Source organism: Quercus robur, chromosome 5 (genome assembly GCF_932294415.1).
Source record: "Quercus robur chromosome 5, dhQueRobu3.1, whole genome shotgun sequence".
Classification (NCBI taxonomy): Eukaryota; Viridiplantae; Streptophyta; class Magnoliopsida; order Fagales; family Fagaceae; genus Quercus; species Quercus robur.
In genome coordinates, this window is record NC_065538.1 from 54941190 (window position 1) to 54966777 (window position 25588).

Here is a 25588-nt window from a genome sequence, read left to right on the forward strand (position 1 = left end):
TTGGAAATTTTTGAATCTTAACCAAGCTCCCCGCCCACACATCTTGGGCAGCACCACACTCCCACAGCACATGCACACCTGTTTCAGGGAATCGTTTACAGCAAGGACACATGTTATCAGAAATGATTCTTCTTCTTGCTAAATTCTCACGGGTTGGAAGGATCTCCAAGCAAGCACGCCACCCAAAGACCTTGATTTTATTAGGAACACCAAGGTGCCATAATCTTGACCAAACACGCTGACCACACGGCCCTGTTGAGCATTCTGTCCAGTCATCCTCTTTCACCATTTGTCTTGCCACTTGATACCCGGATTTACAAGAGTAAACTCCATCTTTAGTATGCAGCTAGAATATGGAGTCCAATACATGTCTATGACTCAATGGAATCTTGCAAATCGCCTCAGCGTCTTCTCTATGGAATCTAGCTATAATAAGCTCCCTATTCCACCAATTAAGATCCGGATCAATAAGCGCATTAACCCTCCAATCCTCATCCTCCACCACAGCTGGATATAACACTCTATTGGAAGGGTGATTGGGTATCCATTTGTCTTTTTTTACTCTAATTGATGAGCCATCACCCACTCTCCAACAACATCCTTGCTTCAACACCGGTAATGCTGCCATTATACTTTTCCAAGTATAGGAGCAGTTTTGTGACTCCACAGCATCAAGAAAGTGTCAACGTGGGAAGTAACAGGCTTTAAGGCATTGAAACAAAATAGAGTTTTGGTCTTGTAATAGTCTCCAGCCTTGCTTAGCAAGCATAGCAAGGTTGAAGCTCCTTAAGTCTCGAAAACCCAAACCACCCTCCTTCTTAGGCTTAGATAAGAAGTTCCAGCTCTTCCAATGAATCTTCCTCTCACTACCAATTTGGCCCCACCAAAACTTTGCACACATCGCATTAAGTTCATCACATAATTTCAATGGCAATTGAAAGACCCCCATTGTGTAAGTGGGTAAAGCTTGGGCTACCGCCTTTATAAGCACCTCTTTTCCCGCCTTAGATAACAACATCCCCTTCCACCCTTGCAATTTTTTCCAAACCCTATCCTTAAGAAAGGAAAAAGTTTGGTATTTTCCACGCCCAATTAAGGTAGGCAAGCCCAAGTATGAGTCAAATCTTACCACCTCCTTCACCCCCAAAATAGAGACTATTCTATGTTTTTGCTCCATAGGAGTGTTTCCACTAAAGTATACTGAGGATTTTTCCAAATTAATGGACTGACCTGATGCACTGGCATAAAGTTGGAGAATCTCCATGATCAAAGTAACTTCAGAATGAGTGGCCTGGCAAAACAACAAAGAGTCGTCTGCAAATAGGAGGTTGGTGAGTTTAGGTGCTCTTCTGCAAATAGATATTCCTTGAATTTGTCTTTCTTGTACTGCTTTCTCCATTAGGGCAGTAAAACCCTCAGTACACAAGAGGAACAAGTATGGTGAAAGAGGGTCACCTTGACGGATCCCTCTAGAAAGTTGCAGGTTACCATACGGTTTTCCATTAATGAGAATAGAGAAAGATGGAGAAGTCACACATTCCATCACCCACTTGATCCACCTTTCAGGAAACCCCAGCTTCTCCATGATTCCTTTCAGAAATGGTCATTCCACCCTATCATACGCCTTGCTAATGTCTAGCTTCAGTGCCATTGATCCCTTCTTCCCTTTTTTCCGAGTGTGCATGGCATGGAGAGTTTCGTATGCTAACAGAACATTGTCCGTGATGAGCCTTCCTGGAACAAAAGCACTTTGGGTGGGGGAGATAACAGAAGGGAGAATCTGCTTCAAGCGGTTAGCCAAGACTTTTGAAATAATTTTATACATAACATTACAAAGACTTATAGGGCGGAAATCAGACATTTTTTCAGGTTGTTTAACTTTTGGAATTAAAACAATGTTTGTATGATTAATACCAGACACCATGCAACCAGAGTTAAAAAAGTCCAAAACTTCACTAACAACATTATCACCCACAATATGCCAAAACTTTTGGTAGAAAAGGGCATTCATACCATCCGGTCCAGGTGCCTTTGTTGGTGCCATTTGAAACACCGCCGCCTTAATTTCCTCTGCACTAAACTCACTGGACAGAATCTGAATCATACTGGGGGTCACTTTGTTAGTCACCTTGCTTAAGCACTCCTCCATCCGATCACAGTTACCTGCAGCAAATAAATTGTTAAAATAATCATTTGCCACATTGGCTATGCCCTCCGCCTCTTCCACCCAAACACCCTCTGGGTTTGTAATTTTCTGAATGCGATTTCTTCGTTTCCTTTGTGATGCTCTGGCATGAAAAAATTTTGTGTTTTTATCCCCATGCTTAAGCCATGATATTCTTGACCTTTGAGCCCAAAAGATTTCCTGCTTGAGTAATAAATCATCTAATGTTTTTGAGACAGCCAAGAACTCATCTCTAGAAGCTTCAGTAACCTCCTCAGAATTTAAGATATCAAGCCTTTTTTGCAACTGTTTAATGGCTTCTTTATCCGGGTTTGCTTTTCCCACACCCCACGCCCTTAGTTCCACACCACAAGCCTCTATTTTCTGCTTTACTTGAGCTAGCCTGAACCCCTCAATGCCATGCATATTCCATGCATTCTCAACCACGGCCCCACACTCCTCCCACATAAGCCAAGCTTCCTCAAATTTAAAACCTCCACTCCTATTCGTTCCACACTTCGCATAACTCTTCGTTTGGAGAAGAACTGGAAGGTGATCAGAGGCATGTGGAGAAAGATGGTAGAGTTTGCTTAAAGGAAACCTATCCCTCCACTCCCTTGTTGCCACGGCCCGGTCTAAGCGGACTTTCGTGTTAGCATCACCTGGTCTTTTGTTGTTCCAGGTATAAGGATAGCCATGATAACCCAAGTCTTCAAGCTTACAATCATCTAGTGCTTCTCTAAACGCCTCTACCTGGCTCATTTGGCAAGGTCTCCTACTAAGCTTCTCTGAAGATTGAAGAATTGCGTTGAAGTCCCCGATACATAGCCATGGTCCATCCACCAAGGTCTTTAAATGGTTAAGCAGTGCCCAAGATTTAGTACGTTGAGCTTGGTCAGGCCACCCATAAAAACCTGACAGAAACCACATGAAGCCATCATCCTCCTTCACCTTGACTAAAATATGATTGGTTGTAAAGTTTACTAACTCTACATTTACATCCGTCTTCCACAACATGGCCAACCCACCCCTGTATTCGGCTGCTTTACAATAATGCGATTTCGATATGGCAAATCCCCATAAAGCTTATCAAAACCTTCTTTATCTAATCTTGTTTCCATCAAAAAACACACCATGGGAGCTTGTTCCCTCACAATTTTGCGAAGGCTTCGACCTGTCCAAGGGTTCCCAAGCCCTTGACAGTTCCAGCTTAAGAGTTTTATTGCTCCCGGCAAGGGTGCCTCTCCACCCCCGCCGATAATACATTAGCTACTGCTGCTATTTCTTCAACCTTTCCTTTCTTCGTGCTCTGCTCATTTGCTTCCTCATATGGGCCTTGCCTTGAATTTCTTTTTCCTAAAGAATGAGTATTGGTTGCCCCATTTTTCTCACCAGGCCCACACTCCATACGTACTAATCTTACCCACGTTGATTTGGGCTTGGATGTAGTTAGCCCAATTGATCCATGCGCTTGCACGTCAACTGTATCCTTTTTTCCAGCTGGCTCATCTTCATGTGATCTCAGTAACGTGCTACTCCCATCCTTAACGGTTCCATGTTTAACGTCTCCCTTTAATGTGTCTTTGATTCCGTTATTCTCATGATTGAGCAGCTGATTTTTCGGTTCACTTCCAACAATCTCGCTCCCTTCATTAACGTCATTAATGCTCTCCTTAGGGTTTGTCCTAGTAAACTCAGCAGCCTTCGCCGGCGCCGCCACCACCGGATTTTGTTCATTCATTGTCCCTTCATTATCATTATGAGTATGGTTCATGTCGTTCTTCGGTGAAGTTCTTGGACGACTTCCCGAGGCTTTTAACCAGTCACCGTACTGGTATTCAACATCTCCGTTGCCCTTCTCCGCTGCAAAATGCCCAGCACAGTGCCGTATATCATGACCTAAGAGACCGCAGTAATGACAGAATATAGGCAACCTCTCATACTTGAAGATAACCCAATTACGTTCCCCATCCGTTCCAGCTATGTATGCGCCGCGTCGAAGAGGTTTCGTAATTGGAAAAGCAACTCTGACTCTCATAAACAAGTTTTGTTCCTCCTGGCGCCTCCTTTTTTCAACCTCCTCCACTACACCCAATCTGCTCCCTATCCTTGTCGCCACAACAGAAGAAAGCACGTCAAAGGGGGCCTCCCAGATTTGGACCCAAATAGATGCGGTGTCCCATTTGATATTTGTTGCCGTCATTCCCTTCTGCCATCTTTTAAGCATGAGAAGTTGATTGTCAAAAGACCAAGGCCCTCCTCACAGTATCCTACTCAAATCAAACTCGTTATTAAACTTGAACTGGAACAAGTTTGGTCCAACCTCCAAAATATGAAGCTTGTTCTCCAAACCCCACGCTCTTCGTATGGTATTCTTTGCTGCCATTTTATTGAAAGCTTTGCATGTTAAAAATTTGCCAATGAGACTAAAATTACAACTCATAATATCTTCCATTCTTCCTTCTTCCGTTATCTCAATTATTTCCTCTTCATCCGCTGTTAGCTTCATTTTTTCCAAATCCTTAAGCACATCGTCCGCCATTAGCACCAGTGACAGAGACTAAGACAATAGAATAAAAAAAGAAGAAGAGAAATACCCTTAGGAATGACCTAGGGGAGGGAGTGCTCGTTAGAAACGAGAGGAAGGGCTCCTACAGAGAGGAGAGTGACAAAAAATTGATAAAAATTGAAGATGACGAAATAGTATGTATTTGATTGAAGATGACGAAATAGTTTTTTTTTTTTTTTTGAGAATCTGATGACGAAATAATTAAATGCAAGTTGATACTGTTTTAGTTTAATGTTACACGAAAATGTTTAAATTCTTTAGAGCATAAGTTGAACGTCATTTATTGTAACGTTTGCATTAATTTCTAAAAATGGTAATCGATAATATCTTTTACTTTAGGTTTTTTTAATATAGAAATATATTTACTGAGTGTTATGGATAAATGGCCCTAATACATGTGTAGCGTAGCGCATTGTGCTTTAAGAAAGAAGATAGAAAACAAAATTTGCTTTCTTTTTTTTTTTTGAGAAGAAAATTGCTTTATTCTTTCAAATGGATTGAAATGTCTCAATATTTACTCTTTTATGTGTATAGCATAGTGCAGAAAATATGCACATATGGAATAAAAATTTATTAAATTTCTTCCATGTTTTAATTATATAAGGTTATGTTTGACATGTTTATATTTAAAAATAATTGTTAAATAAAATAAAAATTAACAAAGACATTTGATACTTTTGTACTTTAATGTTTGCCATAACAATTTAAGTTCTTTGAAGTATAAGTTGAACATTATTTGTTATAATATTGTATTATTTTCAAAAAATAGTAGTTGATGATTTTCTTTTATTTGTGTAGATACACCATAAAACACAGGAACAAAACTATTTTAATTAGTAATATAATATTATTACAGTACATATATAATTATAACATCATTTATATAATATTCTAACAATAGATTTAAAAAAATTTGTATATTCACCAACACTTCAAGTTGGTGAATGGGCGAATTTGTATACAAAATTTCAATTGCGATTAGAAATTGTAATAATTAGGTGTTTTGAAACGGCCTTTAATAACTTTAGTGTAGTCAGAAGATTGAATACAATTAATTTCTCACTTACTTGCATTGGTCAAAAATCCTTGCATTGCAGGAAAATCAATGTGGCCCTACAATTGTCTAAAGAAATATTCATTTATCATAATTTTAGAAGTCATAATTAATTTTCCTTTTCCTTGATGTACTTATGTATGCCACAAAAGGGCTTCAGAAAAAAAAAAATGTGAAGACTATCTTGTGAATTATACACCAACACAATAGAAGAGATGATGGACCCGATTAAGTATTAATAGCAATAAACTATAGCGCTAATAATGTATATGAAATACAAAAATAATTATAAAGACATATTAAGCAAATCTAAAATAAATTTAAAAAAAAAAAAAAAAACATTAACACCCAATTACACCTACAATAATTGGTATGTTATTGAATTCAATAATCTATGAATATTAAAACTTTAACACCGTTCCCCAATTTTGTGGTTTTAATTTATTTATTTACATGTATATACATATAAAAGATGATATGTTTCTACATATGTTATGTTTTTCGTTGTGGATTTCTACATTTTTAATTATTTATTCTTAAATTCATATTTTATTAAATTTTCTAATCTTATAAACAAAAAAATTAACACCAAAAGATTATGGAGGTATTGGTTGGACCATGTGGATCATTACACTAAAATTTTATCTAGAATTTCTCAGCTCAAATATATGTGCAGGAATAATAAAAACATTAATAACTTACTTCATCATGAAATCAAGCCATGCTTGGGGCTTCTTCCTGAGAGCATTCACAACAGGCGTATATTCATGCGGCTCTATCCCGTACTGTGCAAATATCTCCGCTACCTCCGCCGCCTCTACATTTCACAACTAATACTAATATCACAAATCTTATAACGATTGTTCTTAATCATTAAATCGAGATAGTAATTAGATTTTAACGTAAACAGAATTCAAATCTTAGATCTCTTATTCGACTATAAAAAAAAAAAAACTTTGTCAATTAAACAAAACGAAAAGTTTCAAGAAGTTGGGATCACCTGTATCAGGAACGGCAATGATTTCTTCTTGTTCCCTCTTTAGTTCTCTCATGTAGTGATCAGCTTCGCTTTTTGCAGCAAGATACCTGCACGTGCGTGTGTCTAAAACCTTAATCCCTACAAATCCCTCCTCAACCCATTGTTTTGCTCATAATTATTAATAAAAACAAAAAGCGAATAATAAAAATAAAAAAAAAATACATACCCGCCGAGTCCCATGGAGATGGCGCCGGCCGCGACTTCGGCGATGCCGGCGGTGAGGACTATGGAGGAAGTGGCATTGGCGCCCGACAAGCCGGCGGCGAGGGCGAAGGGCACGGTGAGGCCATCCGATACGCCGATGATGATGTCGCGGACGATTTCGCCGGCGGTGAAGTGCTTCTCTTTGTGATGGCTGAGGAGTGTTTGCTTCTCGGGTTCCTGAATAGTGAATATATAAGGACCCACACAGCAGGCCCAAATCGACTTATAAAAATGTTAAGCCCAATATCCAATTTAAATCCAGTCTACCGCACGATCCAACCAGCCTAGATCCATTCAAACCCAGTCTTCCTGTTAGGCTTGTTTTCATGCATTGACCTTGTACTCCGAGCCAATAAATATAATACACCTCATTAAAAATAAATGCTCACGTCAACCTACCTACCAGCACATCATAATAATTGATGCCTTTTAACGTCTGTTAGAGCATCCGCAGCAGGGCATGGATATGCCAAATGTAAGATGGGTTTAGCATAAAAACCCCAAAAACACCCAGCATTTGGACTTGTAAACATTCAGAATTGTAAAAAATTTTACAATTGTGCTATAGTAGAATCTTATTAGTAAGATGCTACTGTAGCACAATCTTATTTCTAAAAATTATTTTTTAATTGTCTCTCTCCTCTCTCTCTCTCATTATTTCCTTTTCTTTTCTCTATCTTCCTTCTCTCTCATTCAGCTTTCCTCTCTTCAGACTCAACCCCATAGCCGCCACACCATGGCCTGACCCACTGTCATCGGCCATGGCAAGCCACCACCTAGTCATTATTTCTCTTCTCCCTCTCATTGCAGATCAGTGTGGTGGCGTGGAGATCGGCGTTTAGGGTTTGGCGCAGTGATCGGTGTTTGGATGTGGTGTGGAGATCGGCGTTGGGCGTAGAGATAGGCGTTGGGCGTGGGATGTGGACATCGCCGTTGGGCATGGAGGTCATGGGATGTGGAGATTGGCGTTGGGCGTTGGGTGTGGAGATCGGCGCAAAGATCGGTTTATGGGTTTGTTCATTTATGGTGTGAGTTGTTCATTTATGGGTCTGATTTTGCTGGGTTTTTGTTGGTCATTTGTGGGTTTTGTTTTGGTGGTGGTGGGGTGATGGGCAGTGAAGCAGGGGCAGTTTGTTTGAGTTTTGTAGCCTTTTTGGACGGTGGAGGTGGTGGTGGTTTCAGTGGAAGAGAGACAGAGGCCTTTTTGGACGGTGGAGGTGGTGGTGGTTTCAGTGGAAGAGAGACGGAGATTGGAGAGATCGGTTTATGGGTTTGTTCATTTATGGTGCGAGTTGTTCATTTATGGGTCTGATTTTGCTGGGTTTTGTTTTGGCGGTGGTGGGGTGATGGGCAGTGAAGCAGGGGCAGTTTGTTTGAGTTTTGTAGCCTTTTTGGACGGTGGAGGTGGTGGTGGTTTCAGTGGAAGAGAGACAAAGGCCTTTTTGGACGGTGGAGGCGGTGGTGGTTTCAGTGGAAGAGAGACGGAGGAAGAGAATTAAAAATCAAAGAGAGGAGAGAGAAGGGAGAGAATAGATATGGATTTGGGATATATTATTTTATTGGGTAGATATATTATTTTAAAGTGTAGAATAGGAAAATAGAAGTTGAGATGTTGAGTATGTTGTAAAATTGTATGATATAATTGATAAAGTTACTTTTTGGAATGGTAAAATAGGATAGGATGGCATTTTCGGCTGCGGATGCTCTTACCGCGAAACGGAATTCAAAATTTTCACGCATGCCTCGTGAAGCTCAGTTAAAAGGTTTGGGCCCACACCAATAAAAGAAGTGATAATAGTAATATAGGGTTCTCAATATAAAGGCTTAAAAGCCATAAAGAATATTGAGAGCAAAACAAAATTCTCAATAAAAGACAAGCGGCGGGCACAAAGGAACAAACAAGTTACTATTTTTTTTTTGGTTTCAAGTAAAAGAATGGTAGAAAATTAGAAATAATGGACTTGGAAAGTGATAAAGGTATATTTTGTTTTGTCTTGTTTTGATTTAATTTATGTTTTGAAAGAATGTTTAATTATTTGTGGTGATATATTTGCTCACAAATAAAACTATATAAAAGTATTGCTATTTTTTTTTCTTTGCTCTTTACAATATTTATTGTTAATTTTTATTATTATAATTTTTTTTTTCAATAAGTATCCATAATTGACCCAAAAAAATTTAAGACTAAAATTTTGTTGTTACTGTTATTGTTATCCATAGTCAATCCCAAAAAAATAATTAAATAAATAAATATTTAAAAATTTGGTATTAAAATTTTGTTGTTATATTGTTGTGCCTAAACATAAGAGTTTTGTGATCAAGTGTACCATAGGCATTTAAGAAGACATACAAAATTGTAAACATGGTGCATATCAATACACTACAAAAAAAAGGTTCTATGGCCGCGTTTTTAAAACGTGGCTATATGTCAAAAAAACGTGGCTATAGCCTATAGCCGCGTTTTTTTAGGCCACGCTTTCTAGTGTGGCCTAAAACCTGTGACTATAGGACTCACGGTCCTATGGCCACACTTTTTAACCGCGGCCCAAGACCAGGTCCTATAGCCGCGTTTAAAACGCGGCCTAAGGTTGTGGTCTTGGGCCGCATTTTAAACGCGGCCTAAGGTTGTGGTCTTGGGCTGCGTTTTAAACGCGGCCCAAGGTTTAACCTTAGGCCACGTTTAAAACGCGGCTATATACCCTTAAATTTTTTTAAAAAAAAAAAAAAACTTTGATTACCAAAAATTAATTTTCAGTAATCAAAAGTTTTTTTTTTTTAAATTAAAATTAAAATTTTTAAAATTAATACTTTCAAACTTTAAAATTTCAATTTTAAATAAATAAAGAAATTCAAAACAAAAATACAAACCCAGCAAATTCAAATTCAAACAAAAACCCAGAAAATTTCTACCCATCAACATTGTACAACATATCTTAGTCTTACATAGTACAAAACTACAAAATACATCATTACCATTACTACTTCCTAACAAACACAACAAAATACACACAAAGCAAACCAACATTCATAATAGTCATAAATTTCCATGCCTTAGTCCTTACTTCTTCAAATCATCACCATCTTTCTCAACAACAACAACATCAAATTTCTCGTACCTGAAATCGCCAGGGTACACCGCAGACTTGGCCGTGAACACTGGGCCGCCGCTACGCACATTGCCGAAGATCATCCACATAAAAATCACCATAAACGCCACCAATGGCACCAACGGCGGCGCTCAAGCGTCGCGATCGACGCCGATCGCCAACGCTCGGCGTCGATCGCCAACGGCGGCGCTCAAGCGTCGCGATCGACGCTGATCGCGACGCTTGAGCGTCGCCGTTGGCGATCGACGCCGAGCTTTGGCGATCGGCGTCGATCGCGACTCTTCAGTGCTGGCGACCGGCGTCGATCACGACGCTTCAGCGCTGGCGATCGGCGCCGATCACGACACTCGGTGTGGGTTGGAGTCTCGGCGTCGCCGTTGAGCTTCATCGGCGACGGCTGAGCTCAACGGCGACGGTGTTTGTGGTTTGTGTTTTTTTTTTTTTTTTTTTTGACCGAAATGGCTCTGGGTTGAAATGTTTTGTGGCTTTGGGTTTCTTTTTGGTGTGCTATTACTATTGAATGGCCCTAGTTAAGGAAAAGAAAAAAAAAAGTTTGTCAAAAAATAAAGTACGGAGGTCCTTAGGCCGCGTTTTAAGCTCAAAAAAACGCAGCCTAAGAACCCGTCTATGGCCACGCTTCTAAAACGCGGCCACAGTTAAGGAAAAGAAAAAAAAAATTTGCCAAAAAATAAAACACGGAGGTCCTTAGGCCGCGTTTTTAGCTCAAATAAACGCGGCCTAAGAGCCTGTCTATGGCCACGCTTAAAAAACGCGGCCTAAGAACCTGTCTATGGCCCCATTTTAAAAATGCGGCCACAGTTAAGGAAAAGAAAAAAAAAATTTGCCAAAAAATAAAACACGGAGGTCCTTAGGCCGCGTTTTTAGCTCAAATAAACGCGGCCTAAGAGCACGTATATGGCCACGCTTAAAAAACGCGGCCTAAGAACCCGTCTATGGCCCCATTTTTAAAATGCGGCCACAGTTAAGGAAAAGAAAAAAAAAATTGCCAAAAAATAAAATACGGAGGTCCTTAGGCCGCGTTTTTAGCTCAAAAAAACGCGGCCTAAGAACCCATCTATGGCCACGCTTAAAAAACGTGGCTTAAGAACCTGTCTATGGCCCCATTTTTAAAATGCGGCCACAGTTAAGGAAAAGAAAAAAAAAATTTGCCAAAAAATAAAGTACGGAGGTCCTTAGGCCGCGTTTTTAGCTCAAAAAAACGCGGCCTAAGATCCCGTCTATGGCCACGCTTAAAAAACGCGGCCTAAGAACCCGTCTATGGCCCCGTTTTTATGAAACGCGGCTTCAGTCCATCTTGGGCCGCGTTTTTTATAGCCACAGCTTAAAAAAAGCGGCCCAAGACCCCCGCGTTTTGTAGTGATAATAATTATAAAAAAATTACAAACATTATATTATTATTGTATTGTAATTTCCTTAGTATTTTGTTTCTAATATTTATATTTGTCATAAAAATTGTTGTAGTTATTTGCAAACCAAGTGATATTGAAGAAATTGAAGGGGATTGCATGTTTGTGGCAAGGCTATAAAATAGTGATGAAAAGTTGTTGAATAAGGTGGTCCATAATGCTGATGAAGCATATGCTTTGTATAATGATTACGCATTGCGAATGGGTTTTAGTATTCGAAAAGGAAAGCCTAGATATTATAATGGGATGAAGAACATAAAGCAACATGAATTTCTATGTTCTAAGGAGGGTTTTAAACTAGATGAAGATTTTTGTAAAGAAAAATATTCAAAGAGACTAGAGACTAGAACTAGTTGTAAAGCATTTGCTTGTTTCACAATTGAAAATGGTGTTTGGAGGGTTAGTGCATTTAATCCAGAGCATAAGCATGAACTTGCACTACAATCAGAGAGGCATTTGTTAAGATCTGGTCGCCGCATTTCAAAACTTAAGGCAAATGTAATTGATACCATGGTGAATGCAGGTATCATAAACTTTGTAACATTTGACTTGTTTTGTCTGTAGCTTAATAAGATTGCCATCATTTTTAATAGTAAAATAAGTATATATCTATTAGGAACCTTATATATAGCGTTTAGGTTCATAGAGCTATAGAAGTCTAATGTTATAAGAAGTATTCTTTAAAAAAAATAGTAAAAAATAGATTAATAAATTAAGTAAAAAAATAGTAAAAAATAAATTAATAATAAAAGGATTAGAATTTGGATTATAATCCAATTAATATTTTTATCAAATTAGAAATTATAGGAGAAGAAGATAAGAACAAAAAAATATATATCTATTTTTTAAAAAATTTAAAAATTTTCTGTAAGGTGAAGCCACTTGGCGCAATCACGGTTTCTAAGTCCAACTTTTATTATATAGTACTAGTATTATGCCCGTGCAATACATGACTTAATAAAAGAATTATATATATATTTTTTTAAATATAAATTTTTTGATAATATAATTAAATTTAATAACAAATAAAATAGTAAAAATATTTTAAAGATTATGGCAAGTTTTAAATTTCTAAAAGCTTTTAGTAGTAAATGGGCCAAGCTTTGCACAGTTTTGGTCATAAACTTATAATATGAATAATTTTATTGAGAAACACTAATTAATGATTGAAGAGAAATGCTAAACTTGGTCGGTCAGTCGGACTAAGACATAACTTTTACTTATTCAAATAACAATTAAGGTGAAGTAGGGTGAGGAACAACAAATAATAATTATAACATACCAACATAATAACATTTATATTTAATTATAATGAAGCGCTTGCATCTCAAAGTGTCAAATTAATATCACCACTAAAATGCTAAGATGTTTATATTAATTAATGTAAATAAACATAAAATTAATATCAACATCTAATACCCTACTATTGCATGAATTATGATTAAAATTGACCTAATATTTTTACTTTCACCTCAAGCAATCATCCCAAATTTATAAAATTAAAAAAAAAATTGAAAGCAAAATTCACAATAACACAGATAAATATATAGACACAAAGAAACTCCGAATTCAATAATTACAAACAATATTAATTTATAAACATTAAAAAAAAAAATCTGGAATTAGAGTTAAAGTAAAGATAATCACATGAAAATTGAATTAACTTTAATAGCAAGAGGGAGGCAGTGAAGTAATGGAGATTTCACATCTCCTTAAATATCCATTTTTTTTACATCACCTTTTTTATATTTAATCAATTTGCTATCTCCATTCTTTGTGGAGTGATGTTCATTATAATGGTTTTGGATGCTCAAATCTTGGTCTCATAGCTACCTGTGGGATCTACACATATTGGAAAATAGATCTTTCAAAAAGTGAATAAGATTTTTGTTAAAATTTATTTGTTAGTTTTCATGGAAGATATACAATTGATTCTGAAGACCATAATAAGCATATAAATTAGATCAAAGTTAACAAAAATAACTTAAACAAAAGGAAACTCTTGCACATAAAACATATTCAATAACCGGCTGTTCCTGTCTGTCCCTGTTCCCGTTGTTGATCAGATCCATGTCTCGTTCAGGAGGTATGTCTGTCTCTCTCTCTCTCTTGTTTCGCTTAATATTCCAAAAGCAATAATTTTTTTTCGAAATATAGAGACTTTTGGTCGATTTGAAAATTTGTTCAATTTATGAATATTCGATTTGAAGTCTGCCTGTGTGTGAGAGCATTCATAGTTGAATAAAAAGTTAGAGATTAATCTTCGCCTATACGAAAAAAGTAGAGGTTATAGGTTCAAACTTAAAAAAAATAAAAAATAAATAAATAAAATAAAAAGAGAGTAAGGGCCCCTTTGGTAATATTATGTAAAGTTGTTTATATTTTTTAAAAATATACATGAGTAAAAAAGTGTATAAAAATAATGTAATATTATTTAAATACTGAAAATTGTTATATAACATTGTTTGTATTTCTTAAAAATATATATAGATGAAAAAATATATAAAAATAATATAATATTATTTAAATACTGAAAAACAAACTGCATAAATAACTATAAGGAGGGTCCTATATAACTATGCGGAGGCTGTTTGCGTTTGGATATTGGTAATACGATTATTAAGGTTATATCTATTAAAAAAAAAAAAGCTTCACTACGACGACACGACTCGACACCCCTGGTTTTTTTAAGTTATCTTTTCGTAGTATACGTGCGTTTGCAAATTGAAGTTTTTTTTTTTTTTTTGGCTTTAAGTTATGTGTAGTGTAGATATTATTTGTACTCAATTTTTGTTGCACTTTGGCAGGAACACTTTCCAAGCGTAAGTGTGAAGCATCTTTCTCTTAATCAAACAAACACAATTGCTTGATCGGTTTTCTTCAACATCTCTACATAGCATAGCATAGCATTTTACCTTTATTCATTTCATTTTATTTTCGTAGCCGTTTTCTTCTACTTACCTTTACCCGTGTCTCCGTGTCTTCTAAATCTTCGTAGGTGCTAAGGTTGGAGCTGCTGCAGCTGCTTTGTTTTCTGCAAATAGGAGACCAGGCGGCTGCGGCGGCACCAGGAGCAGCAGCGGATACATAGCTCATTGCCAGCTTACATTTGAAGCGTACGAATTTGTAAGATTGTTTATGTATGATAGTCATTTGGAAAGGTTATACTTATAGGTGATAGTGTTGGCTTAAATCCAAAGACAATTTCAGTTTTATCTCTAAGATTGTTTGGAGAGCTCTTAGAGAGGCGGCCATGGCTGCCTTGAATGAGTCAGAGATTTTCTTAACCTTGTGCCCTTGCCTTGCGGTGCCTATACGCTATGGGTAAGAAGACTACTTGAGCGAATGTTGAGAGACATTGAGTCATTGAGGAGGAGGTGCTGGAGACAAGCCCAAAACACTTTGACACGATTAGAGAGGTGGTGCTACTACATATACATTCCAATGGAATTTGAATGCTTTTAAATGTTTTTAAGCAGTGACAAAATTGATTATACAGCAATAGGAAGCAGGTCAAAGGAAGAGTGGGTAGCAGGGCTTTCAGATTGAGTTGAGGAGGCTGATTGATGCGCAATACGCTGTTAAAGCAAACAGTGAGTCCAGTGTTCATATCCCATTCACACAAGCCCCAAGATGGGGCTGAATGGTAGCATGTGGGAATGAGCTTGAGTACGTAGGTAGTGGGAGAGGGCTCTAGGGTCCGTATGGTTAAAGTAGCTTAGGGCCCGTTTGGTTGTAGTTTTTAAAAATTGTTGTTTAAAAAGATATGAAAATTGTGGTTTAAAAAGTGTTGTTGAACAACGTGTTTTTAGTGTGAATAAAACAAAAAAATGTGTTTGGTATCATTGTTTAAACAATGTTTTTCAGTGTTCAAAAAATGTAAAATATGTGTTTGGTATGTATGTTTTGTTTGATAAAAAAAGCTGACAACGTATTAAATAATAATTTTTTAATCCGTTTTTTATCCCTTCTTTATTCCTTTTCTTCTTCTTTATTCCTTTTCTCTTCAGTCTTCAGTTTTCCCTCAGAGCAGAAAACGACCTTTTCTTCTTCTTTATTCCTTTTCTCTTCAGTCTTCAGTTTTCCCTTAGAGCAGAAAACGAAAAAGCCAAACCCACGCACGTCCTCATCTCCATCGACGCCAAAGAAGATCCACGGCTGGGCTTTACGTTCGTCGGAGCTCTCCGCCGATCAGCACCTTCAGCCCGAGATTACACAGCTCCGTTCACCGATCTTCAGGCGTAGTTCTTCCCTCTGCTTCTTCTTCTTCTTCTTCTTTATTTCTTTTCCGTTTCTTTCTTTCTTTCTTTAAATCTTCATTTGCCGCGAGACCGATTTGCCTCTTCGCGAGACCGATTTGCCTCTTCGCGTGACCGATTTGCCTCTTCGCGTGACCGATTTTCTGTGAGACCGATCCAGGAAGAAGCATTTTGGCGGTGGAGAGGAAGAATTGAAAACAAAATTTCTGCCGTGACTATCTGTGAGTTGTGTATTTGTGGGTTCCAATTTGTGTTGTTGAGATCTTGTAGGTTGTAATTGGTGTTTTTGAGGGTTGTGATTGCTGGTTTGTGGTGTTCTGTGTGTTGCTGGTTTGAGGGTTGTAATTGCTGGTTTATTACCGTTGTGCCATCAGAAACGCAATTTCATTGTTTAAAATGTGGCCCGAGCATGTTTCAAAATATATGTTTCAAACAGAGGTTTTTCAGCAACTATTTTCAAACAATCCTATTTTAAACACTATCACCAAACACTATGTTTTCAGTGTTTAAACACTGAACACTATGTTTTCAGTTGACAAACCAAACAGCCTCTTAGCCTTTTGAGGGTTGTGTTGAACCTATTTATGTTGAACCGTTGGTTCTTTCGATCCAAGGGAAGCACAAGAAAGCTTAAAGGGAAGGTCAGTTGATGTGCGCGAATTCCAAGGGCTTTGATGACTTTTTGGGGACCTCTTTTGAGGGATTAGAAGAAGAAGCAACATAATTTCTTTGGCTGTTGAAGCTCAGATGAAATAGGGGGAGACGGATGAGAGTGCTCAGAACAAAATTGACAAAGGAGTGGGAAAAGGGTTTCTAGTGTCATGATTGTTCATCAATGAATCTAAAGATAGTATCTTGGAATGTTAAAGGATTAAATGACAATGGATAAGAGGTTCGCTCTTGGTGGGCTGATATCATTTGTTTGCAGGAGATGAATCCAGAGGGATGATTAGAAGTTTATAGGGATGTCACTATGTGGATTGGCTGTATTTAGGTTCTGTGGGTGGGATTTTGATTGTGTGGAATAAAGCCTGGTAGAGAAAGTGGAGGAGGCATTGGAGTAATATTCAGTTTGTTGTAGATTTAGAAATGTGGGGAACCGATTTTAATGGACTTTTAAGTAATGTGGTAGCCAAACAGAAGAAGCTGTGGAGTGAGTTGAATGCTCTAGATAAAGAATCATTTACTTATTTATTTATTTATTTTTTAAAAATCTGTTTTCTGTTCAGTTTTTTTAAATTCATATTTTCTTGCTTCCTTTTTCTTTGGTTCTACTCCTATATATAGGACTTTCTTTTTTTTTTCCTTAATTTTTCTTTGGTCTGTTATGCAGTGTGTGAATAAAACCACCAGTTATGACTGTAATAACTACTTCAAAAGGAGGGAAGAATGCCGTGATTTTAAGAGAAGTATGTAAATTTGTTATCGTATTTTGGTTCTGGTTAATTGTCTGCATATCTAGAAATGTTTTTGTTTGCTCTTAAGTGTCACTTTTGCTTCTAAATATAAAAATACAAAATGATAATCGCTGAGTTATCTTAATATGGGGCTGGATTTTCTATTTTATTGAGAAAATCTCTAATTATATTTTATATAAACAAAAATGTTCTATTTACATGATTTACATACTATGTTAGAAGAGTCCTGAAAAGGATTGTATTTCTGGGGTCGTAATCCATTGTATGGTAAGTTTTGATAAATCAAATAGTGAATACCAGGTTCAAAGTTTTTTTTTTTTTTTTTTTGGGTGGGGGGAAGGGTGATTTTTCTTAGGACTGGCAAAGTTCTTAGCCTTTTTTTCCCCTGTTTTCTATATCTTTCCTGATAGTGTAGACTTATATATAAATAGTGGATAAAGGCCTATTTTTGATGTAGGGTTTTTGTTTGCCTACCAACGTATGGTCTATGTTGCATGGACATGGACATGGATACGACACGGACACGGACACGGACACGGGGATACGGTAATTTTTGAAAAATAAAGACACGACACGGCGGTTAAATAATTAATTAAATTTTATATTTAGTCATATTTTTTAAATATTTTTAAACATAAAATATGTTTATGTCTAGAATTTAAATTATATAAGAACTACAAATAAGTAAACTAACACCCAAAGTAGTACAATAATACACATAAAATCAAGGTAGTCAAAGGCGTTAGGCGACCTTGAGGTGCTAAGGCCTTGAATCGGCCAAGGCGACAAGGCGCCAAAAAGACGCTAGCCTGAGTGAAGCAAGCACTAAATATTAAATATAGTTTTTTTACATATATAGAGCTTAAATCATATATATTAATGTACTAAAAATTATAATCAAGCCTCTCTTACTTTGTTCCTAATGCATAGGATTTAGTCCATAAAACCAGTTTTCGTGTTGAATCCAATAGAACCCAAAAAGAAGAAGAAGAAGAAGAGAGAGTACAGGAATAAAAAAAGAAGAAGAGGAGAGTTGCTATTAGAGAGTAGAGGGGAAAAAAAACTGACAGAGGGGAGCTACGAGGGTAAGAAAAGAACAGAGAGAGCTGCTCTGAGTAAGAAAGGAGTAGAAAAAAGGAAGACAAAAACAATAAAGAAAAGAGAGAAGGGGTCCGGAGAATGAGAAGTAAGAGTAAAAAAAGAGAGCTTTATGATATCTTATGTAACCGTTATAGTATTAGAGAGAGATGGAGCCTGAGTTTCAACAAGCTAACCAACGTTCTAGTGAGGAAGATGCAGAGCTTGAGAAGAGTGTAAGGAAAGACAAAGAGAAAGTTGTAGAGCCAAATCGGTCCCAGGTCAGTTACAAAGATAGGCTGGTGGGAGACATTCCTGGTGCCTATGCACAAGCTTTTTGCTTTGACAAAGAGGAAGAGGTTGGGGATGAGGCGGATTCAGATACTGAACTGGAGGAGCTAGTGGAAGGTATGGTGGATGTGGAACTTACTAAAGAAACTAAGGCTAGGATTAGAGCTCCTTGGAATAAGGCATTGATAGTGAAAGTGTATGGCAAAACTGTGGGATATAGTTACCTCACTTTCAAAATCAATACCTTATGGAAGCCTGTTGCACAGATGGTTTGTGTTGATCTTGGAAAGGATTTTTTTCTGATCAAGTTTAGTGATAAGTCTGACTATGACAAGGTGCTTCAAGGTGGCCCCTGGTTTGTTGGGGAGCACTTTCTAGCAATTAAACCATGGGAGCCATATTTTAAAGCTTCTGAAGCTTCTTTCTCTTCAGTGGCTGTTTGGATTAGATTTCCTGAGCTCCCTATTGAGTTTTATGACCCTTTGGTGCTTAGAGAGCTTGGCTCAGCCATTGGACCTGTCTTGCGGATTGACTCCTACACCGCGTCGGGTTCAAGAGCAAGCTTTGCTCGTCTGTGTGTCCAAATTGATTTGTCCAAGCCTTTAGTAAATATGGTCAGAATGGGAAGGCTAAGGCAGAAGGTGATGTATGAGGGTATCTCAGCTTTGTGCTTTTGTTGTGGGAGGCTTGGGCACAAGCAAGAATGCTGTGGATACCATGTAAGACCAATGGAGAAGAATAGGGAGGAAGGTCCTTCAGAGAAGCAACAAGTGCAGCAAAATGAACGTGATGGTCATTCGGAACAAAGTGTCCAATCTGATTCCAACTTTGGGGATTGGATGATAGTTACTAGAAGGAAGAATTCAGTTAGAATGGGACGAAATCGTGGGACCAAGCCACCCCTCCAGCAAACTAGTGCTGCTCCCAAGGAAAGTAAGGGTAAGGAGGTAAAATCAAGCCCTATGCCAACTCCCAATACTGAAGTGACCTTCCAATTTCAGTCTGGTCACGTGAAGAGAGCCGTTGGTGCGTCTGATAGCTCTGGGGCAGCGCTCACATCACGCAAGACTGACGAGATTCACACGCAAGCTGTGCATGGAGATTGCCATTTTGGTAATCAGGTGGCTTTTCAAAAGCCTTTCACTCATGACCTGGGTACCCCTTCTTCCCAAACAACTAATCTTAGAAATAAGAAAGCCAAGCTCTCTAAAGCAAGCCGTGAGAAGAGAAGTACAAACTCCAGTAGCGCCAAAACCTTGAAGAGAGCCAACCCCTAACCGGACTCGTGCAGTAAACCTTCTGCTCTTGCTTCCGATCCGTGTAGCCATGGAATTTCCTTTCCCAACCCTCCTTTCACTGCCCACGGTGGGGTGGGCAATCTGGTACAGGAACAAGTTGATAGCCATTCCAGAGGTGCTGGTTGCTCAAATCCGTGCAGCCCCAACGGAATCAATGGGTCAGTTCGAAGAGGATCTAGCGACAGCCTGGAAGCACATCTTCCCAATCACCCCGAGCAGTGTAAGAACAGGGAGTCTTCCCCTGGATCATCCTGCTTGGGACAGAACCCCAAATCAATGGTGGAAGTTCATAACCGACATGCCGTTGATCTCAGAAAGGGAAGTGCAGGAGTTGAACATGCTAAGGCGGCCATTAGTAGTGCCACACTTGGACGAATCGGGATGGCTTGTCCAAGAGAGGAAAGTGATAGATTTCAGGGGTTCGGTATCAACGCATCTGGGGAATATGCCTACGTTGAAGTTGTTCCAGATTCTCAACCCGGTCAAGAGCTGCGATCTTCTGGTTTGTTGCAAAGAAGAGATTCAGGGGATATTGAGCTATCTGGTGGTGTGGAAGCCGGATTGGGCAGCGTCCAAGGATCTCCTAAGGAGTCTGGGATGGAGCATGATGGCATCAGCAATGATGGGGCCTAATTCTATGGAAGTGCCGAATTCTAAATGCTCCAAAATGAATATACTTTTGTGGAATTATAGGGGTGCCCTGAACGGGGACTTCACGAGAAGGGTTTTTGAAATGGCAGTCAATCACTTTCCGGCCATAATGATTATCACTGAAACTAGAGTGGGTGGCGATAGGGCTACCAAGATTATTGAGGGTCTCCCTTTCGATGGATTCTTTGTCACTGAAACCATTGGATATGCGGGAGGGCTTTGGCTACTCTGGAAAAAAGAGGAGGTGGAGGTTTTTGTCCTGGCTGCCACAGAACAAGAGGTCCATGCTACTATCAAGGTATGCAATTCTGAATTTTCTTGGCTTATGTCTTCTGTTTATGCGAGTCCTCGCCTTGCTGAAAGGAAAATTTTATGGGCTAATTTGTCCCAAGTTGCTCTATTACATAATCTTCCCTGGTTGCTTCTTGGTGACTTTAATGAAATTCTGTGTGGGAATGATAAACTGGGGGGTAGGCAAATCAATCTTAATAGAGCATTAGAATTTAAATCCTGTCTGGATGAATGTAACTTCCTGGACCTTGGTTTTTCTGGACCAAAATTCACTTGGTCTAATTGTCGGCAAATTTCGGATCTTATTTTAGAACGCATTGATAGATGCTTTGCGAATCCTGCTTGGAGAATTTTGTATCCCGAAGCTACGGTGACCCATTTGCCCAGGGTATTTTCCGATCACTGCCCTGTTCTTCTAGAGTTATCTAGGCCTCCTCCTATGGCTACTGATAAACCTTTTAGGTTTCATACCATGTGGTTGCACCATCCTGATTTTCCAAATGTGGTTAGGAATACTTGGGAGCCTGGGCTTGACCTCCATTCAGCTATTAAAAGCTTTGTGGTTAATGCCAAACAGTGGAATAGATTGGTTTTTGGGAATATCTTTGCCCGGAAGAAAAGGGTCTTAGCCAGGATAAATGGGGTCCAAAAAGCCCTTTCCAATGGCCCTAGTCATTTCTTGATCCAACTAGAAAAAAGTCTCATCGATGAATATAAATCAATAATGCAACAAGAGGAGGAATTCTGGGCCTTAAAAGCTCGTCTTAACTGGGCTGCGTATGGTGATTCCAACACCTCATTTTTTCATGTATCCACTCTAGTCAGGAGGCATAGGAACAAGATTAGAATGTTAAAAAATTCTGTTGGGGAATGGATTACAAATGAAGAAGAAGTTAAAGAGTACATTCTTTTGGGGTTTAAGGAGATTTTCCAAACGGAGTTTCTTTTCTCCCCCGCTGATTCAGTGGCCCTATTTTCCAGTTGCAGCTTTCTTTCTGAGGAAGAGAGTTCCATATTGGCTGGCCCTGTTTTGGAGGACGAGATTAGACATGGCCTTTGGGCTTTAAAGCCTTTTAAGGCTCCTGGACCAGACGGTCTTCATGCGGGGTTTTTCCAATATTTTTGGAATGATGTTAAAAACTCAGTATGTATGGAAGTTTCTAACATTTTTGAGTCTAGGGCGATTCCTGATTTTCTTAATGAAACATTGATTTCTCTCATACCTAAGTGCGCCAGCCCGGAAAGTCTGGGTAATTTTAGGCCGATTAGTCTATGCAACACCATCTATAAGGTGGTTACAAAAATCATTGTTGGCCGCATTAGACCCTTTTTGGATAAACTTATTTCACCAAATCAGACTGCTTTTGTCCCGGGGAGAAGGGGTTTGGACAATGTTGTTGTTGCACAAGAGCTTATTCACTCTTTAGATAAAAAGAAGGGTCGAGTGGGCTTCATGGCCATTAAAGTGGATCTTGTGAAGGCTTATGACCATCTTGAGTGGTCATTCATCCGAAAAATCCTCCAAGCCTTTCGTTTTCCTCATGAGTTGATTAAGTTGATCATGAGCTGTGTGTCAACCACGACCATTTCTATTCTCATTAATGGAGGAAAATCTAGCACCTTCAAGCCCACTAGAGGGATACGTCAAGGCGATCCCCTCTCTCCATACCTTTTCATCCTTTGCATGGAGTATCTCGGATTTCTCATCAATGAAAGTTGTAGGTTGAAAAATTGGACTCCGCTGAAAGCTTCTAGGCAAAATGTGGGTGTTTCACACCTTTTCTTTGCAGACGATCTTATGCTTTTTGCCAAAGCGGATAAGGAAGGTGCTGAATCCATTAAGAAGGTTCTGAATACCTTTTGCAAGGAATCGGGGCAGCTGGTTAGTGCTGAGAAATCCCGCATTTATTTCTCGCCCAATGTCTCCCCAAACATTAGAGAGGATATCTGTGATATTCTTGATATTGCTGAAACTGCGAATATTGGAAAATACTTAGGCTTTCCCCTAAATCACAAAGGTGCAGCCCGGAATAGATACAATTTTGTTGTGGAAAGGGTTATTTCTAAGCTTTCGGGGTGGAAAACTAAATTCCTATCTTTCGCTGGTAGAACGGTTCTTGTCAAATCTGTCATGGCTGCTATACCAAATTATGTAATGCAGGGGGCTGCTTTGCCGAGTCATGTTTGTGAAAAACTTGATAAAGTCAATAGAGATTTCTTGTGGGGTTCATCTGCAGAGAAGAGAAAGCTCCACCTTGTTGGTTGGAGCAAAATAATTAGGCCCAAGGAGGAGGGGGGGCTCGGCATCCAGGCAGCAAGGGCTAAAAACATTGCCTTACTTGCTAAGCTCAATTGGAGACTCTATCACGACCAAGATGCCTTGTGGGCAAAAGTCTTATTGAATAAATATTGCTCCCAGCAGCGTCAGGTTTCTTTGAATTCGGAGAAGCTTCCTTGCTCTTCTAATTGGGCTGCAATTAAAATGGGGTTTCCTATATTTAAACAAGGTATTTGTTGGAATGTGGGAAACAAGTCGAAACTAAGTTTTTGGGAAAGTAACTGGGTGAAGGGTAATACTATGAGAAATCTAATTGAAGGCCCTCTTTCTCAACATGAGGAGTCGCTTACTATTTCAGATATTCATCTTAATGGGCAGTGGAACCTTGGGAAAACTTCTTTTGTTTTTCCTAAGGTGGTCATTGATAAAATTCAAGCCATTCCTATCCAATCCTTCGGTGAAAGGGAGGATACTTTAATGTGGAAATTTTCAGCGGATGGTGAATTCAGTATGGACTCAGCCTACCGGTTATCTATTGCAGATCATCCTAATCCTCTACCCTTCTCTGGCGGCTGGGTTTGGGGTGTGGATACTCTGCCTAAAATAAGGCATTTTCTGTGGCTGTGCAATCATGCTAGCTTACCCACTAGGCAGGTGATTAAACTCAGGGGAGTTGATTGCTCTGCTTTCTGCCCCTTATGTAATGTGCAAGAGGAGTCGATCTTACATGTTTTTAGAGATTGCCCTTTTGCTAGGAAATTTTGGTTATCCATTGGGGTGCCTCAGGTTATTACTGATTTTCTTAATGTTGATTTGCTGATTTGGCTTAGAACTAACTGCTTGTGCAACAGAAACATCCAAGCTAGAGGTCTTCCCTGGTGTTTCATCTTTCCTTTTGCAGTCTGGTGGTTATGGAAACATAGAAATAGGGCTGTTTTTAATAACTGTCCAGCCAACCCGAAACTGTATTTGTCTTGTATCCAAGCTGTGACTGAATATTTCTATTGTGTCAACAAATCCCAAAAGTCCAAACACTATACTGCTGTTCAGGTGCGCTGGTTCAGTCCACCGATTGGCTGGTTTAAGCTGAATTCGGATGGTGCTGCACTTGGAAACCCGGGCATGGCTGGTGGGGGAGGCCTAATACGTGATTATCAAGGGAATTGGGTTAAAGGGTATATGAGGCAGATCGGTTTTGCTTCCAGTATCGTTGCTGAATGTTGGGCGTTGAAGGATGGGCTGCTACTTGCTTCCCAACTTGGCATCTCTAAGCTTCTTGTGGAGTTGGATGCTCAAATTGTGGTTAACTTGCTTCTTACTTCCAAAACTTGCAATAACTCCTTCTCTTCTCTGCTTAATGATTGCAGATTCCTCCTTCGCCAGTTCCAGCAAGTGAGGGTCAACCATGTCTTTCGGGAAGCGAATAGATGTGCGGATTTGCTTGCTAAAGGTGGCTGCACCCTTGATGGAAATTTTGTTGTTTTGGACATTCCTAATTCGGAAGATCTTTGTAATATTTTAAATTCTGACGCTCTTGGAATGTACTCCTTAAGGCTTGTAGCCAACACTTCGCCTTTTATGGCTAGTTAATGCATTATTCCCCATTAACCAAAAAAAAAAAAAAAAAAAAAGAAAAAAAAAAGAGCTTTTTAAATTAAAATTATACGTAGGAAATAGGAATAAAATAATATTATAAAATTTAAAAGCAGAAATAAAACCTGGGGAGGTAGGGTGCTGTTGGGCAATTGTCGTAGTGGGAAGGTTAATGTTCTTATATATATTATTTTATTATTCATTTGTGGTTGTAAAAAGTTAAGTCTGATGTGCTTTTTAAGTGGTTGTCAACTCAAACTCCACTAATGTCACTAAAAGACAAAATTGAGTAATAAAAAATAAAAAAAAGCCAGTCATCTTGTTTTTAACGAAGCCAAGTCCTCTGCACCAGAAAGAAAACATAAGCGACGGAAAGAAAACAAAGGCGACAGACAGAGGCTCTCGCCTAGCGCCTGGAAAAATTGTTCAAAGCGAGCGACTAGTCGACAGAGGCGCTCGCCTCACTAAAGGCGCCTCGCCTCAGTGGCCATTTAGCAAAATTAATATCTGAAAGAAAGAAAAAAAAAACAGAGAGAAGGTCGGACGACTCGGACCTGTTGTCCACGCTGAGAGAGAGAGCTTGCCGATCGGCCCGATCTAGCTCCAGCGAGGGACAGAGGGTAGCGGCAGAGCTCAGAGAGAAGGTGGGTTGAGAACTTCAGATGTGGATTTCTCAAAATGATTTCTCAGACTCTAAATGGCTTCTTTGTTCTAGGGTATATCACAACATCAATGATATTGGTAAGTCCATTGTCAAAATCTGTAATTTTCTCCCCTTTTTTTTTTTTTTTCACTGCTGGCGTGTCGGACGAGTTGGAACCCCGTCGAAGCCGTGTCGGAGCCACGTCGGCGCCGTGTCGGAGAAGTG

At 38.9% G+C, this 25588-nt stretch overlaps 1 protein-coding gene and 1 pseudogene across 1 annotated transcript; one reads left to right on the top strand and one right to left on the bottom strand.

Moving 5' to 3' along the window:
* LOC126728384 (cellulose synthase A catalytic subunit 8 [UDP-forming]-like) overlaps positions 1-25588 on the top strand; it is an 87786-nt pseudogene that overhangs the window by 23381 nt on the left and 38817 nt on the right.
* LOC126724711 (vacuolar iron transporter 1-like) lies at positions 6486-14660 on the bottom strand. Its single transcript, XM_050429089.1, has 4 exons — positions 14526-14660; positions 6993-7207; positions 6788-6873; positions 6486-6604 (listed from the first exon to the last, which is right to left on the bottom strand). The coding sequence occupies exons 1-4, from the start codon at positions 14658-14660 to the stop codon at positions 6486-6488; spliced, it is 555 nt and encodes a 184-aa protein (XP_050285046.1).

Bases quoted from the DNA above. Each gene is read 5' to 3' on its own strand.
- LOC126724711 (XM_050429089.1), bottom strand. From the start codon at position 14,660: ATGAGCTATGTATCCGCTGCTGCTCCTGGTGCCGCCGCAGCCGCCTGG. The intron at 6,874-6,992 runs GTATGTATTTTT...ACGCACGTGCAG, and splicing joins ATCTCCATGGGACTCGGCGG to GTATCTTGCTGCAAAAAGCG. The intron at 6,605-6,787 runs GTGATCCCAACT...TGTGAAATGTAG, and splicing joins CATTGCCGTTCCTGATACAG to AGGCGGCGGAGGTAGCGGAG.